This window comes from Callospermophilus lateralis, chromosome 18 (genome assembly GCF_048772815.1).
Source record: "Callospermophilus lateralis isolate mCalLat2 chromosome 18, mCalLat2.hap1, whole genome shotgun sequence".
Taxonomy (NCBI): domain Eukaryota; kingdom Metazoa; phylum Chordata; class Mammalia; order Rodentia; family Sciuridae; genus Callospermophilus; species Callospermophilus lateralis.
The window spans coordinates 560,577-577,811 of NC_135322.1; the positions used below are offsets into that span (position 1 = coordinate 560,577).

Consider the following 17,235-nt stretch of genomic DNA (forward strand, 5'->3'; position numbering starts at 1 on the left):
TACATAAGGGTCACAAATCCATGAAAAAGGGTCCAGCGTTATGAATGCTTAAGGAAAAGCAGTTAAAACTACACACCTATTGATGTAGTGAATCCCAAGGACCACACTGAGTATCGGCAAGGATGTGGAAGAACCGAAATCCCCACAGGCCCAACAGGCCCCCCCCCCCCCCCCCCCCCCGCTCACAGCCTGGTGGCTTCTTAACAAGCTGACTGTCGCCTGCTCTGTGTCTCAGCCTTGCACCTGAGTCACTGACCCCAAAGTAGCTGACATAAATATGTAAACAACTGCACATGCTGTAGCAGCTTCACTGTTTTGGCATTAGCCAGAACCCAGAAATAACCTAAAGGAATGGACGAATGCAATAAAAATGAACAGCTCACACAGCAGAAGAATCTCAAAATAATAATCATGAATGAAACTAGAAAAATAAACATTTTGTGAATCAAGTCATCTAACGTCCTGCTGATAGAATCTAAGACATCGGGGAAGACAGAGTAAAGGTGGCCTGGCGGCCAGGGATGGCATGGGCCAACGAAGGGTGCAGAGCATTCAGGTAATAACTGCAGTGAGTCTAGTGGTTCACTGTGAGGTCCGGTAACCCCACACGAACTCCACCCCCTTCTTGATGACCTTATGGGGACAACCTTGCCTCAGTCGCAGAAAATATTAGTGACCGGTGATGTTCACTTCTACACAGGATGGTGGCTGGTCACAAAGCCACCTTGCTAGAGTGGGGATCTCCCTTCCCTCCATACTTGTTTTCCTGGCCTTTAGGGAAATTCCAGAAAGGCTACCTGAGTGGAACACACAAAATTTTTTTTTTTTTTCCTGACAATGACCGCAGATATGAAGGTGCACATCCCTGGAGACCGTGAGAATCTGGGCACACCTCAAACCTGCACCATCACTAGAATCTAGTTCTGCGATCTCCTCCAAGTCCTGTGATCCCAGTGTTTCTGTCCCAATCACAGATTCCCCAGGCACAAGCCCACAGAATGACGGGGATCAGGTACTCGACTCTCTGTAGTCGGCCTCCACGGTGCTAGGCATCACGTGATGTCCTGTGCCACAGTTCACGCTGCTCCGGGCAGCACTGGGAGTCGTCAGAACTTCCTGTCTCAAGGTGTCCCCAGCCCACAAAACATCCTGCATATACTCCACCACGTAGGACCAGAAAGCCCTGAAGCTCCTAGGGGCAACAATTCTTACTAGGACAAAACTGGGAAGAGAGTCGCATTCTTCCATTAAACCAATGTCTCTGAGGCAAGGAATTATGTGACCTCCCTGTGCCACCCCCACACACCACAGCTGTTTAATGCTGGCTGGGACCAATCCTGTTTTTAAGCCATCTCACACAGTGAACAGAATCCCAAGATTACATGTGCTCCAGACAATAAATGACAGTCCTCAAAACAAAACAAATGTGAGGCAAGTAGTTCCCAGGTTAGTGTCTTAGAGGCTGTGGAGAAAACCCAACCAACCACCCAAACAAAAAACCCCAACATCGTCACAAGAAATGTGTCCCTGAAAGTTTACTTTTATCAGGATCTCTGGTACAAAACTGGGTCAGGTTCATGCCCCAGCTTTTTGGAGAGAAGGGAATGTGGGCTCAGACTACTCATCTCCTCCAGCAATGGGAGAACACAGATCAGCTTCCCTGAACATGGTGGCGTGGTGACTGACACAGCTGGACTTAGCAAGTGGCAGTGAAATGGCTTCTGTCTCAGAAACTGTCAGTAACCTAAACTGCAAGGGTTCTGGACGCTAGGAACTGTAACACAGATCCTTGGAGCTTCCACAAACCTGAACTTAAGGGAATCTCTCTGCCACGCACCTTCAGTTGCTGGGCTTCAATCCAGGTAGGCTGCTCTTACAGGTGTTCTCCTCCAATGACTCCACTAAAAAAAAGTGCACATTCCCTATATAGCTAAGACCTTTCTCCACTGTGAACTCTCTGGTGTTGAACAAGGACAGATTTGCAGCCAAAGGATTTCCCACATTCACTGCACTGATAAGGCCTTTTTCCAGTGTGAATTCTCTGGTGTTGAATGAGGCTGGAGCTTTGGCTGAAAGATTTCCCACATTCACCACATTTATAAGGCCTTTCTCCAGTGTGAACCCTCAGGTGTTTAATGAGGTTAGATTTGCAGCTAAAGGATTTCCCACATTCACTACACTCAATAGGCCTTTCTCCAGTGTGAACCCTCTGATGGTTCTTAAGGTTGGAGCTGTGGCTGAAGGATTTCCCACATTCCTCACATACATAAGGCCTTTCTCCTGTGTGGACTTTCCGATGTGAACTGAAGCTGGAGCTTTGCTTAAAGGATTTCCCACATTTACTGCACTCATAGGGCCTTTCTCCAGTGTGAAGTCTCCGATGGTGAATGAGGCTGGAACTTCGGCTAAAGGATTTCCCACACTCACTGCACTCATGAGGCCTTTCTCCAGTGTGAACTCTCTGGTGGTAAATGAGGCTGAAGTTTTGGCTAAAGGATTTCCCACATTCACTGCACTCATAAGGTCTTTCTCCAGTGTGAACTCTTTGATGTTGAATGAGGTTGGACCTTTGGCTGAAGGATTTCCCACATTCCCCACACTCATAAGGCCTCTCTCCAGTGTGGACTTTCCTATGGCTGTTGAGGCTGTAGATCTGACTGAAGGCCTTCCCACACTCACTGCACTCATAAGGCCTTTCTCCAGTGTGCACTCTCTGGTGGATAATGAAGCTGGAGTAGTAGGTGAAGAATTTCCCACACTCACTGCATTCATAAGGCCTGTCTTCACTGTGGACTTTCTGGTGCTGAATGAGATTACATCTCCGAGTACAGGCTTTCCCACACTTGCTGCACTCAAAAAGCCCTTCACTTGTGAGTGCCCTCTGGTACTGAACGAGTGTATCTGTGTGGCTAAAAGCTTTCTTGCATTCCCCCCAGTGGTGAAGACTTTTTCCATTGTGAAAGGCCACCCCACACTTGTAACTGGCATTTGGTTTCTCCCCTGTGTGAGTGGCCTGTTGATGGGGAAATCCCATGCTGGCCAGAAAACCCTTCCCAACCTCTTTGCAAGTATAAGGCTTCCCTGACACATGGATCATGCAGCTCTTTATAAACAAGGTTCTGTCAATGTCACCTCTGAAGGTAACCCCTTTAATGTGCTGCCTCTGATGCTGTTGAAGATTTGCAGCAAAATAGAATTGTCTTCCACATGTGCGTGGCTTCTGCCCATGATGTGTTGTTCTGTGGTGCTGAGCCAACTGCAAAATGTTTCTCAAGACCAGGCCACATATTTCACAGGTGTAGGCATTCTGGGATGACGACCCCTCTTTGGGAGTCATGACACGTGACAATCCTTCAGATATGCTTGGTTCAGAAGGTGCTTCCTCTTGCTCTACTCCATGCAAACAACCTGAAAGCAGACATCAGAGGAGTAATGGTGAAGGACATGCTGCCTTAATTAGGATGTGGCAATGAATCACCAATGTACATCCAACAAGCAAAGAACCAGTCTATGCAACTGTTTTCAGGCTGAGGAAGCAGCTGCTAGACCCCAAGGTCCCCCAGTGGAATAGGCCTTACCAGCTGAGCACTTAAGGGTGAGAGACATGTTTTACACCTCATCCCTTTGTCAATGACTTCTAGCAGGACCATACCTGCTGGTGTCATGTGGTGCTATGAAGGGACCTCTAGACCCAGAAGAACTGGACTGGAACAGTAACTGGTTCAGGCTCTGTTAAAGGATACATGTACACCTCAGACCACAACATCAGAAGACACACAGGAGGCAATGTGAGTCCAGAGACAAAGGGATTTGCACTGGTCTGGATTGTAGAAAGGAAAAGATGGTAAAATGTCAAGAATATACAAGGGAAGGTAAAAGCAAGCTGCCACAAGCAATGACATAAAGACAAGGGCTGAAGAGGCAGGCTCCTAGCTTGACCTGTGTGTAACCCCAATGCCATCCCTTCCCTTTGTCCAGGCCCTCTCTGAACCCATCCTGCTAGGACTGGGATCACGAACATCCTGGGAAGCATGGAGGCTCTGTCACTAACCCCGGGAGGATAAAGGAAGAACAGGACATGTGAGCAGCTAACGCAGGTCCAGAACAATCCAGCAAATGGCCGAACACAGGAAAAGTAAGGAAGTTACGTGGTATAGATTCAAATACTGTACTACAATGTTAAATGCAATCTCCATGGTAACTACACACAGATAAATAAATAGCCATAGAAGTACATAAAAGAAAAGACAAGGAATTAAAGTTTCACTATAAAAATCAACTGAACACAAAATCAATATAGGAAATTGGAAACAAAAAAGCTATGAGGCATACAGAGTACAAATGGCAAAATGACAAAGCCAGTCCCTCTTGTCAGTGATTATTCTAAACATAAGTAGATGAGACTTTCTGAGCATAAGACAACAGACCATCAAAACTGAAGGGAGAAGGACTGGGGTTGTGGCTCAGTGGTAGCTGGCTGTGTGAGGCCCTGGGTTCAATCCTCAGCACCACATATACACAAAGTAAAAAAAATAAATAAATAAAAATTGAAGGGAGGAAGATAGTTTTACAATAATATACAGTTTTACAACAACAGTTGGAAACATTTACACCCAAATCTCAACAACAGACTAACCAGGGAAGAAAGAAATGAGGACCTGAACAGCCCAGTAACCCAACTAGACCTAACAACCACACAGAAGCACTCTGCCCAACAAGAAGGAACACTTCAAGTGCACCCGAGGCATTCCCCAGGACAGACTGGGTTGGGTGGAAAACTAAGCCTGCTAGATTTAAACAGACAGAGGGCGTCATACAAAGAATATTCTCCAATCCACTGGGACGAAGCTGGAAACAACAGAAGGAAAACTGGAAAATTTACAAATGTGTAGAAATTAAACAACATGATCTTAGATCTTAAACCAATGCAACAGAGAAGAAATAGGAAATAAAAACATAATATATGCAAATTTATGGGATGCAACAAAAATAGTAATAAGGGGGAAACATATGGCATAACCACTTATATTAAAAAAGAAGAAAGATCTCTACTTATCAGCCTACTTTGACATCTTAAGGAACTTCAAAAAGAAGCACAAGCCTGGAGATGGCACACGCGTGTAATCCCAGCAACTCAAGAGGATGAGGCAGGAAGACTGCAAATTTAGGCCAGCCTGGGTGACTTAGCAAGACACCGTCTCAAATGGATGAGGACATTGCTCAGTGGTAGAGCACGCTGGGTTTAATCTCCATTACCATAAAAACAAAACAAAAACAAAAACAAAAAACAATAAACTAAAGCCAAAGCTAGCAGGAAAAAGAAAAAAAGGAAGAGAAGTTAATATGTGAAGATAAAAACCAAATAAAATCATGAAACAAAAAGGTAGTTCTTTAGAAAGGTTGTCAATACTGACAGACCTTTACCTAGATAAGAGGAAAAAAAGAAAGTCAAATTACTAAAATCAGAAATGAAAGTAGGGGATTCTCAATCTTCAAAAATAGAAAGCAATAAAATTAGTAGTAAAACAACTGGATAACAGAAGAACTGAAAAATTCCCAAGTACATAAAACCTACCAAGAGTAAAAAAATGAAGAAACAGAAAACCTGAACAGTCCCATAAGTATTTAGGAGATTAAACTAATAACCAAAAACCAACCAAAAAAAGCTCTAACCTAATGGCTTCACTGGTGAACTCTACTACCATTTACTGAAGAACTCTTTTTAATCCTCCCCCAAAAGGTGAAGCAAACACTTCCAAACACATTCTTTAAGGCCAGTGCTATTGATTCCAATTCTGACAAAGACAAATCAATTTTCTTGATGACAGCTGATGCAAAAATTATCGGCAAAATATCATCAAATATCTGAATTCTGCAGCATTCAAAAAGGATTACACACCATGACCAACCAGAAGTTATTCCTGTAATGCAATAATGATTCAATGTAAGAAAATCAATTTTTTAAAAGGCAAAAAAGCACATGATCATCTCAACTGATACACAAAGAGCATTAAATGAAATGAAACATGTTTTTATGAGGAAAACATTCAGCAAACCAGGAACATTTTATAAAATTATAAAAGTCAAACAAAGAAAACACTAGATCGTGAAAGCTGAGAACTTTTCCTCCAAAAGCAAGAAGGAGAGGAGTATGCCTCTTTCTATCACCATATCACTAGAAGTTATGCAAGAGGGAAAAAAAATAAAAAGGATCCGAATGGAAAAAGAAGGATCAGAAGAGGAAAAAAAATGATCTCTGTTTACAGATGATATATGTGGAAACCTCTAAAGATTTCACTAAAAAAACTTATAGCTAATAAACAAATTCAGCAAACAGATGGATACAATACAACATGCAAAAATTGGTTGCATTTCTATATACTAATAATAAAAAGACAGGAAAGGAAACTAATAATTGTGGTTATTATGGCATCAAAGAGAATAAAAAAGCTGGATGCAGTGGTGCATGCCTGTAATCCCAGTGACTAGGAGGGCTGGGGCAGGAGGATCCCAAGTTTGAGGTCAGCCTCAGAAACTAAGACACTGTCTCAAAATAGGATGGAGCTCAGTGGATACAAGGGACTTACCCAGTGAGGATATAAGTGCCAAGTTCTCCAGCATCACCTCGAGGTGCAGGTGTCTCTGAGCCTCATCAAGAAGATCCCACTCCTCCCAAGAGAAGTACACAGCCACATCTTGAAAGGTCACGCTGCCCTGGCAGGACAGAGACTGATGAAATCATGAACAGCTCACTCTGGAAGACCCATGATCCTTGTCCCACACATCTGCGCCCATGTCCACCCTCCTCCCAAGCTCCTCAATTCTGAAGGGACACCAGACCCTGGTGTCACTGGTGCCTGCTCTCCTGGTGTTCCCAACAGTCACTGCATTCATTCGTTCTATTTTCCATTCTGCAACCAGATAAAACCTGTCAACACTTGGGTACGAAAACCTCCCTCCTCTAAACCCAACCTCCCACTGCCTCCACCTAACAGTGTGACACTCCAAGCCTGGCTCTGCCTCCTGCCTCCCCTCCACCTAACAGTGTGACACTCCAAGCCTGGCTCTGCCTCCTGCCTCCCCTCCACATAACAGTGTGACACTCCAAGCCTGGCTCTGCCTCCTGCCTCCCCTCCACATAACAGTGTGACACTCCAAGCCTGGCTCTGCCTCCTGCCTCCCCCTCCACATAACAGTGTGACACTCCAAGCCTGGCTCTGCCTCCTGCCTCCCCTCCACCTAACAGTGTGACACTCCAAGCCTGGCTCTGCCTCCTGCCTCCCCTCCACATAACAGTGTGACACTCCAAGCCTGGCTCTGCCTCCTGCCTCCCCCTCCACATAACAGTGTGACACTCCAAGCCTGGCTCTGCCTCCTGCCTCCCCTCCACCTAACAGTGTGACACTCCAAGCCTGGCTCTGCCTCCTGCCTCCCCTCCACATAACAGTGTGACACTCCAAGCCTGGCTCTGCCTCCTGCCTCCCCTCCACATAACAGTGTGACACTCCAAGCCTGGCTCTGCCTCCTGCCTCCCCTCCACCTAACAGTGTGACACTCCAAGCCTGGCTCTGCCTCCTGCCTCCCCTCCACATAACAGTGTGACACTCCAAGCCTGGCTCTGCCTCCTGCCTCCCCTCCACATAACAGTGTGACACTCCAAGCCTGGCTCTGCCTCCTGCCTCCCCTCCACATAACAGTGTGACACTCCAAGCCTGGCTCTGCCTCCTGCCTCCCCCTCCCGGAGTTTGTTGCCATCAGAACGGCAGGAGACTGTAGTTCCCGGGACACATTCCCCTGCAAGCAGTTCCAAGTGCTGATATCTGCACCGGGATAAGCTTCCACACCTCCCTCCTTGGGAGGTCCTAAACGGGAACTCCCCAAGTAACTGCCCACACAGATGCGGGACCCTAAGCTGGGTGAACACAGGGCTGGGGAAATGGCAGGCGAAGTCCAAGAGACCCGAATGCAGAGAAAATGTAGGTGGAAGTCAGGAGCCATAAGACCGGGGCGCCCTGCACTTACCTGTGAGGTTCCAAAGGGTCGGTGCCGCCGTGGGGACCTTGGGAAAGGCAGAGCCCAGGCGGAGTGAGCACGGCTGTGCTCGCCCTGCACGGGCCTCCCGGGTCCCCCTGCCCGCCAGGCCTGGCAACTGACCTCCAGCTGAGGGCCACCTCTGCGCCTGGGTTCAGGGGCGACCTCCGGTCAGCGGCTGGCCTCGGCGGGGCTTTCTCTCCCTCCGCCTCCGGGGCGCACCACCCGCGGGTTCCCGGAACAGCCTTCGGCAGCCTTTCCACACCCCACGCCGCCTCTCGGGCTGGGCCTCCCCCAAGCTCCGCGCCCTGCGGTGACGGCGCGCACCCCACGTCCCCGCGCCCTCCGCCCGCCGCGCCCCGCGCTGACCCGGGCCGGGGCCGAGGACGCGGCGCTCACCCCGGCCGGGCCCCTCGGCGCGGCCGCCTCCATCCCACTCTCCTGGGGGGGCACCGGGGCGGCGACCGCGCGCTGCCGCTCTCAGCGGCGTCACAGTCTGCAGCGCCCGATCCTCGCGCCCTCCTCCGGCGCCTTCTCGCGCGTCACTCAGGTCCCAGCGCAGCACACAAGACTGACAGAACCCGCCCGAGAGCCGCCGAAAAGATCTCCAGGAAAACTCCGGAAGTCCCGCCCCAAGGGAGACGCCCTGCACGGAAACGCCTCTCCTCTGGACCTTCATTGGATCAGCCCTCTGCCACTGGGCGCAAGCGCTTCTGGGTAATGTAGTTCCCACGGCCACGCCGCTCGCGCCCAGAGAAGCCAGGAACAGCAACCTCGCGGGAAAGGTCCCCGCAGCGCCGCCAGGGACCCCAGCCGGTGTCTGGGGAGTGCCAGTCTCCAGTACAACTGGCCCCTTAAATATGTGGACATTATTTCAGACCCAAGAAGCCGACGCACACAGAGCCCCGCAGCTAGCTAGAAGCGTTCCCACGGCCGCATTGCTCTTCCAATGCGTGGGAGCACGCCATCAGCTCAGACTGGCGCCAAGAAGGGACCAAAGGCGGTGGCGGGGGGCGGGGGGACGGAGCCAGGGTAGACAGCGCACGGTGCACGGACCTGGGGCGTCTATTCCTGTCCCCTGAAACGTGCCTTTGGCCTGTGACGTCTGGGCCTTCACAAAGCATAGACTTTTGCTTACGCCCTGTGTTCCTAATTTACACCGGAAGCTTCTAAGTCATAAAATCCACTTTATTGTTTGTTGAGGATTATTGTCACACTCTATATATTTGTAAAACGGCGAAAAGTCTCCTTCTGTACCCGTCGGATTAGCCGCATCTGAAAGACAGCTTCTTTCCAGGACTCTGCACCAGGCACGCCCTCTACCTGCATACTACCTGCATCCCACAGGCATCCCACAGGCATCCCACCTGCATCCCACAGGCATCCCACCTGCATCCCACAGGCATCCCACAGGCATCCCACCTGCATCCCACAGGCATCCCACAGGCATCTCACAGGCATCTCACAGGCATCCCACCTGCATCCCACAGGCATCTCACAGGCATCCCACCTGCATTCAACAGGCACCTCACAGGCATCCCACCTGCATCCCGCCTGCATCCCACCTGCATCCCACAGGCATCCCACCTGCATCCCACAGGCATCCCACCTGCATCCCACAGGCATCCCACAGGCATCCCACAGGCATCCCACAGACATCCCGCCTGTATCCCACAGGCATCCCACAGGCATCCCACAGGCATCCCACCTGCATCCCACAGGCATCCCACAGGCATCCCACAGGCATCCCACAGGCATCCCACCTGCATCCCACAGGCATCCCACAGGCATCCCACAGGCATCCCACAGACATCCCGCCTGCATCCCACAGGCATCCCACAGGCATCCCACAGGCATCCCACAGGCATCCCACAGGCATCCCACCTGCATCCCACAGGCATCCCACAGGCATCCCACAGGCATCCCACAGGCATCCCACCTGCATCCCGCCTGCATCCCACAGGCATCCCACAGGCATCCCACCTGCATCCCACAGGCATCCCACAGGCATCCCACAGGCATCCCACAGGCATCCCACAGGCATCCCACAGACATCCCACAGGCATCCCACCTGCATCCCACAGGCATCCCACAGGCATCCCACAGGCATCCCACAGGCATCCCACAGGCATCCCACAGACATCCCACAGGCATCCCACCTGCATCCCACAGGCATCCCACAGGCATCCCACCTGCATCCCACAGGCATCCCACAGGCATCCCACAGGCATCCCACAGGCATCCCACAGGCATCCCACAGGCATCCCACCTGCATCCCACAGGCATCCCACAGGCATCCCACAGGCATCCCACAGACATCCCGCCTGCATCCCACAGGCATCCCACAGGCATCCCACAGGCATCCCACAGGCATCCCACAGGCATCCCACAGGCATCCCACCTGCATCCCACAGGCATCCCACAGGCATCCCACAGGCATCCCACAGGCATCCCACCTGCATCCCGCCTGCATCCCACAGGCATCCCACAGGCATCCCGCCTGCATCCCACAGGCATCCCACAGGCATCCCACAGGCATCCCACAGGCATCCCACAGGCATCCCACAGACATCCCACCTGCATTCTCCCACAGCCATCCCGCCTGCATCCCACAGGCATCCCACAGGCATCCCACAGGCATCCCACAGGCATCCCACAGGCACCCCACAGACATCCCACCTGCATCCCACAGGCATCCCACAGACATCCCGCCTGCATCCCACAGGCATCCCACAGGCACCCCACAGGCATCCCACAGGCATCCCACAGGCATCCCACAGGCACCCCACAGGCATCCCACAGGCATCCCACAGGCATCCCACAGGCATCCCACCTGCATCCCGCCTGCATCCCACAGGCATCCCACAGGCATCCCACCTGCATCCCACAGGCATCCCACAGGCATCCCACAGGCATCCCACAGGCATCCCACCTGCATCCCGCCTGCATCCCACAGGCATCCCACAGGCATCCCACCTGCATCCCACAGGCATCCCACAGGCATCCCACAGGCATCCCACAGGCATCCCACAGGCATCCCACAGACATCCCACAGGCATCCCACCTGCATCCCACAGGCATCCCACAGGCATCCCACAGGCATCCCACAGGCATCCCACAGGCATCCCACCTGCATCCCACAGGCATCCCACAGGCATCCCACAGGCATCCCACCTGCATCCTCCCACAGGCATCCCGCCTGCATCCCACAGGCATCCCACAGGCATCCCACAGGCATCCCACAGGCATCCCACCTGCATCCCACAGGCATCCCACAGGCATCCCACAGACATCCCACCTGCATCCTCCCACAGGCATCCCGCCTGCATCCCACAGGCATCCCACAGGCATCCCACAGGCATCCCACAGGCATCCCACCTGCATCCTCCCACAGGCATCCCGCCTGCATCCCACCTGCATCCCACAGGCATCCCACAGGCATCCCACAGACATCCCACCTGCATCCTCCCACAGGCATCCCGCCTGCATCCCACAGGCATCCCACAGGCATCCCACAGACATCCCACCTGCATCCCACAGGCATCCCACAGACATCCCGCCTGCATCCCACAGGCATCCCACAGGCACCCCACAGGCATCCCACAGGCATCCCACAGGCATCCCACAGGCATCCCACAGACATCCCACCTGCATCCTCCCACAGGCATCCCACAGGCATCCCACAGGCATCCCACAGGCATCCCACAGGCATCCCACAGGCATCCCACAGGCATCCCACAGACATCCCACCTGCATCCTCCCACAGGCATCCCGCCTGCATCCCACAGGCATCCCACAGACATCCCACCTGCATCCCACAGGCATCCCACAGGCACCCCACAGGCATCCCACAGGCACCCCACAGGCATCCCACCTGCATCCTCCCACAGGCATCCCACAGGCATCCCACAGGCATCCCACAGGCATCCCACAGGCATCCCACAGGCATCCCACAGGCATCCCACCTGCATCCCACAGGCATCCCACAGGCATCCCGCCTGCATCCCACAGGCATCCCACAGGCATCCCACAGGCATCCCACCTGCATCCTCCCACAGGCATCCCGCCTGCATCCCACAGGCATCCCACAGGCATCCCACAGACATCCCACCTGCATCCCACAGGCATCCCACAGACATCCCGCCTGCATCCCACAGGCATCCCACAGGCACCCCACAGGCATCCCACAGGCATCCCACAGGCATCCCACAGGCATCCCACAGACATCCCACCTGCATCCTCCCACAGGCATCCCACAGGCATCCCACAGGCATCCCACAGGCATCCCACAGGCATCCCACAGGCATCCCACAGGCATCCCACAGACATCCCACCTGCATCCTCCCACAGGCATCCCGCCTGCATCCCACAGGCATCCCACAGACATCCCACCTGCATCCCACAGGCATCCCACAGGCACCCCACAGGCATCCCACAGGCACCCCACAGGCATCCCACCTGCATCCTCCCACAGGCATCCCACAGGCATCCCACAGGCATCCCACAGGCATCCCACAGGCATCCCACAGGCATCCCACAGGCATCCCACAGACATCCCACCTGCATCCTCCCACAGGCATCCCGCCTGCATCCCACAGGCATCCCACAGGCATCCCACAGGCATCCCACAGGCATCCCACAGGCATCCCACAGGCATCCCACAGGCATCCCACCTGCATCCCACAGGCATCCCACAGGCATCCCACAGGCATCCCACAGGCATCCCACCTGCATCCCACAGGCATCCCGCCTGCATCCCACAGGCATCCCACAGGCATCCCACAGGCATCCCGCCTGCATCCCACAGGCACCCCACAGGCATCCCACAGGCATCCCACCTGCATCCCACAGGCATCCCACAGGCATCCCGCCTGCATCCCACAGGCATCCCACAGGCATCCCACAGGCATCCCACAGGCACCCCACAGGCATCCCACAGGCACCCCACAGGCATCCCACAGGCACCCCACAGGCATCCCACAGGCACCCCACAGGCATCCCACAGACATCCCACCTGCATCCCACAGGCATCCCACAGGCATCCCACCTGCATCCCACAGGCATCCCACCTGCATCCCACAGGCACCCCACAGGCATCCCACCTGCATCCCACAGGCACCCCACAGGCATCCCACCTGCATCCCACAGGCATCCCACCTGCATCCCACAGGCACCCCACAGGCACCCCACAGGCACCCCACAGGCATCCCACAGGCATCCCACCTGCATCCCACAGGCATCCCACAGGCATCCCACAGGCATCCCACCTGCATCCCACAGGCATCCCACCTGCATCCCACAGGCACCCCACAGGCATCCCACAGGCACCCCACAGGCATCCCACAGACATCCCACCTGCATCCCACAGGCATCCCACAGGCATCCCACCTGCATCCCACAGGCATCCCACAGGCATCCCACCTGCATCCCACAGGCATCCCACCTGCATCCCACAGGCACCCCACAGGCATCCCACAGGCACCCCACAGGCATCCCACAGGCATCCCACCTGCATCCCACAGGCATCCCACAGGCATCCCACAGGCATCCCACCTGCATCCCACAGGCATCCCACAGGCACCCCACAGGCATCCCACAGGCATCCCGCCTGCATCCCACAGGCATCCCACAGGCACCCCACAGACATCCCACCTGCATCCCACAGGCATCCCACAGGCACCCCACAGGCATCCCACAGACATCCCGCCTGCATCCCACAGGCATCCCACAGGCATCCCACCTGTATTCTGCCTGCTCCCACCTGTGTTCCTTCTGGGTCCTAGTGCGCACTGCTCAGTGACACTTCGGTCCTCCTGCAGGCGGGTTCTAACTGGCCTCGCTGGCCCTGTGGATCTAGACAGCCCCAGACACCTTCCTCACCGCACACCTGATAGACTGCTCCTGCTCTCGGGGACATGTGGCACAGTCTGTGTGCACCCTGGATGTTGGGGGCTTGCGACATCCACTCTGTCTGGCAGAGAGGACCAGGTGACAGTAATGGGCTGCGGGACTGACCTGGCCGCGAGCAACCAGTGGGACATGGCTTCGGGACAAACCCAGGCCCAGACTGGATGGGCCCTTCCCCACACGTCGCTCCTGTCCCATCTGTGACAGGGCCCCTTTGTTATGGGGAGTCTCTCCAGAAAGCACTCTGAGTCCAAATTTCAAATCGAAAGAGAGAGCTGTATTTATCTGGCCAGGGACTGTCCCCCACTGCAGCTCTGTGGGAGGACAGCAGTTCCTGGTCCACTAAGGAGAATGTAAGCACAAAACCCACAACTCAGTGACCTGCTTATGTCATGCAAGGTAACCAATCATAGAAATTCAAACATTGATAAGGGGACCTGTGGGCTCTAGGTAGGACTGCAGTTAGCAAGCAAGCGATAAACAGACGCTAAAAAAGCATTAGGTTTGCCATTCAGTTGACCACTGTCCTTTGGGTTCAAGCAGGTGTTGGATAGTCATTGGGTGGAGGTTGGTGGGTGAGAATTTACTTCAAAATCATGGAGACCCACAAGGACATTCAAACCAGGGATGTAGTTCACCACGACCACCACTGCATCCTGAGTGGGTACAATTTGTGGGGTACAAAGTACAGAAAGACAATTTTTTAAAATAAGAAAACAGCTTCCATTTCAGTTGCTAAGAAATATCTCTTGCATGTTTTTTTATAGAAGGCAGCAAAATGGGGTCTTAGACCTGCCCATGACAGTTCTTGCTTTATAATTGTCTTTTTATTAATTGTTTTTTTAAAAAAATAAATGATAGGGAATGCATTGCAATTCTATATCACACATCTACATCACAATGTTTCATATCTCCTGTTGTATATAAAGTATATTCACACCAATTCATATCTTCATACATACTTTGGATCCTGATGCCCATCACATTCCACCATCATTGCTAACTCCCTGCCCCCTCCCTTCCCCTCCCACCCCTCTGCCCTATCTAGAGTTCCTCTATTCCTCCCATGCTCCTCCTCCCTACCCCATTATGAATCAACCTCCTTATATCAGAGAAAACACTCAGCATTTGTCTTTTTGGAATTCACTTAGCATTATCTTCTCCAACTCCATCCATTTACCTTCAAATGCCATGATTTTATTCTCTTTTATTGCTGAGTAATATTCCATTGTGTATATATGCCACATTTTTTATTCACTCATCTACTGAAGGGCATCTAGGTTGGCTCCACAGTTTAGCTATTGTGAATTGTGCTGCTATAAACATTGATGTGGCTGTGTCCCTGTAGTATTCTGTTTTTAAGTCCTTTGGATGTAGACCGAGGAGAGGGATAGCTGGGTCAAATGGTGGTTCCATTCCCAGTTTTCCAAGGAATCTCCATACTGCTTTCCATGTTGGCTGCACCAGTTTGCAGTCCCACCAGCAATGTATGAGTGTGCCTTTTCCCCACATCCTCACCAACACTATTGCTGTTTCTCTCCATAATAACTAACATTCTGATGGGAGTGAGATGGTATGTTAGAGTAGTTTTGATTTGCATTTCTCTAATTGCTAGAGATGATGAGCATTTTTCATATATTTGTTGATTGATTGAATATCCTCTTCTGAGAAGTGTCTGTTCAGGTCCTTGGCCCATTTGTTGATTGGGTTATTTGATTTTTTGGTGCTTAGCCTTTTGAGTTCTTTATATACCCTAGAGATTAGCGCTCTATCTGATGTGTGAGGGGTAAAAATTTGCTCCCAGGATATAGGCTCTCTGTTCACCTCACAGATTGTTTCTTTTGCCGAGAAGAAACTTTAGTTTGAATCCACCCCATTTATTGATTCTTGGTTTTAATTCTTGCACTATAGGAGTCTTATTAAGGAAGTAGGGGCCTAATCCTACATGATGTAGATTTGGGCCTACTTTTTCTTCCATTAGGCAGAGTCTCTGGTTTAATTCCTAGATCCTTGGTCCACTTTGAGTTGAGTTTTGTGCATGGTGAGAGATAGGGGTTTAATCTCATATTGTTGCATATGGATTTCCAGTTTTCCCAGCACCATGTGTTGAAGAGGCTATCTTTTCTCCAATGCATGATTTTGGCACCTTTGTCTGATATAAGATAATTGTAATTTTGGGGTTAGTTTCTGTGTTCTCTATTCTGTGCCATTGGTCTACCAGTCTGTTTTGGTGCCAATACCATGCTGGTTTTGTTACTGTTGTCTGTAGTATAGTTTAAGATCTGGTATAGTGGGGCTGGGGATGTGGCTCAAGTGGTAGCGCGCTCGCCTGGCATGCGTGCGACCCGGGTTCGATCCTCAGCACCACGTACAAAGAAAGATGTTGTGTCCGTCAAGTACTAAAAAAAATAAATGTTAAAAAATTCTCTCTCTCTCTCCCTCTCTCACTCTTTCTTAAAAAAAAAAATCTGGTATAGTAATGCCACCTGCTTCACTCTTTCTTATAAGGATTGCTTCAGCTATTCTGGGTCTCTTATTTTTCCAGATGAATTTCATGATTGTTTTTTCTACTTCTATGAGGAGTGCCATTGGGATTTTGATCAGAATTGCATTAAATCGTATGGTCATTTAGATTATATTAATTTCGCCTATCCAAGAGCAAGGTAGATCTTTCCATCTTCTAAGGTCTTTTGAATTCTTTCTTTAGGGTTCTGTAGTTTCATTGTATACATCTTTTACCTCTTTCATTAAGTTGATTCCCAAGTATTTTATATTTTTTTGAGGCCATTGTAAATGGGGTAGTTTTCCTCATTTCCCTTTCTGAGGATTTGTCACTGATATATAGAAATGCCTTTGACTTATGGATGTTGATTTTATATCCTGATTCTTTGCTGAATTCATTTAATACTTCTAGAAGTTTTCTGGTGGAGCTTTTTGGGTCTTCTAGGTATAGAATCATATCGTCAGCAAATAGTGCTAGTTTAAGTTCTTCTTTTCCTATACACATCCCTTTTATCTCTTTCATCTGTCTAATTGCTGTGGCCAGTGTTTCAAGAACTATGTTGAATAGAAGTGGTGAAAGAGGGCATCCCTGTGTCTCATTCCAGTTTTTGGAGGAAATATCTTTAATTTTTCTCCATTTAGAATGATGTTGGCCTGAGGCTTAGCATAGATAGCCTTTATGATGTTCAGATATGTTCCTGTTATCCCTAGTTTTTCTAGTGTTTTGAACATGTAAAGGTGCTGTATTTTTTGAAGTGCTTTTTCTGCATCTATTGAGATAATCATATGATTCTT

The 17,235-nt window shown here is 51.3% G+C and overlaps 1 protein-coding gene across 3 annotated transcripts; it reads right to left on the reverse strand.

Moving 5' to 3' along the window:
* Window positions 1-201: 201 nt before the first annotated feature.
* LOC143383716 (uncharacterized) lies at window positions 202-8,615 on the reverse strand. Of its 3 annotated transcripts, none has more exons than XM_076838573.2 (3): window positions 8,431-8,615; window positions 6,588-6,714; window positions 202-3,408 (listed from the first exon to the last, which is right to left on the reverse strand). In XM_076838573.2, the coding sequence occupies exons 1-3, from the start codon at window positions 8,461-8,463 to the stop codon at window positions 1,931-1,933; spliced, it is 1,638 nt and encodes a 545-aa protein (XP_076694688.1). In that variant the 5' UTR covers window positions 8,464-8,615; the 3' UTR covers window positions 202-1,930. The 3 variants fall into 3 exon arrangements, with proteins under 3 accessions (XP_076694688.1, XP_076694690.1, XP_076694691.1); XM_076838575.2 differs by having other exon boundaries at window positions 6,588-6,709; window positions 8,431-8,568; XM_076838576.2 differs by lacking the exon at window positions 8,431-8,615 and adding an exon at window positions 8,023-8,173.
* Between the last annotated feature and the right edge of the window lie 8,620 nt (window positions 8,616-17,235).

What these genes read in the sequence shown, in the direction of transcription:
- LOC143383716 (XM_076838573.2), bottom strand. Translation starts at nt 8,463, where the DNA reads ATGGAGGCGGCCGCGCCGAGGGGCCCGGCCGGG. An exon ending in CGCCGAGGGGCCCGGCCGGG is followed by an intron (nt 6,715 to 8,430) that starts GTGAGCGCCGCG and finishes CTGTCCTGCCAG; the next exon opens with GGCAGCGTGACCTTTCAAGA. An exon ending in GGCACTTATATCCTCACTGG is followed by an intron (nt 3,409 to 6,587) that starts GTAAGTCCCTTG and finishes GTCTGCTTTCAG; the next exon opens with GTTGTTTGCATGGAGTAGAG.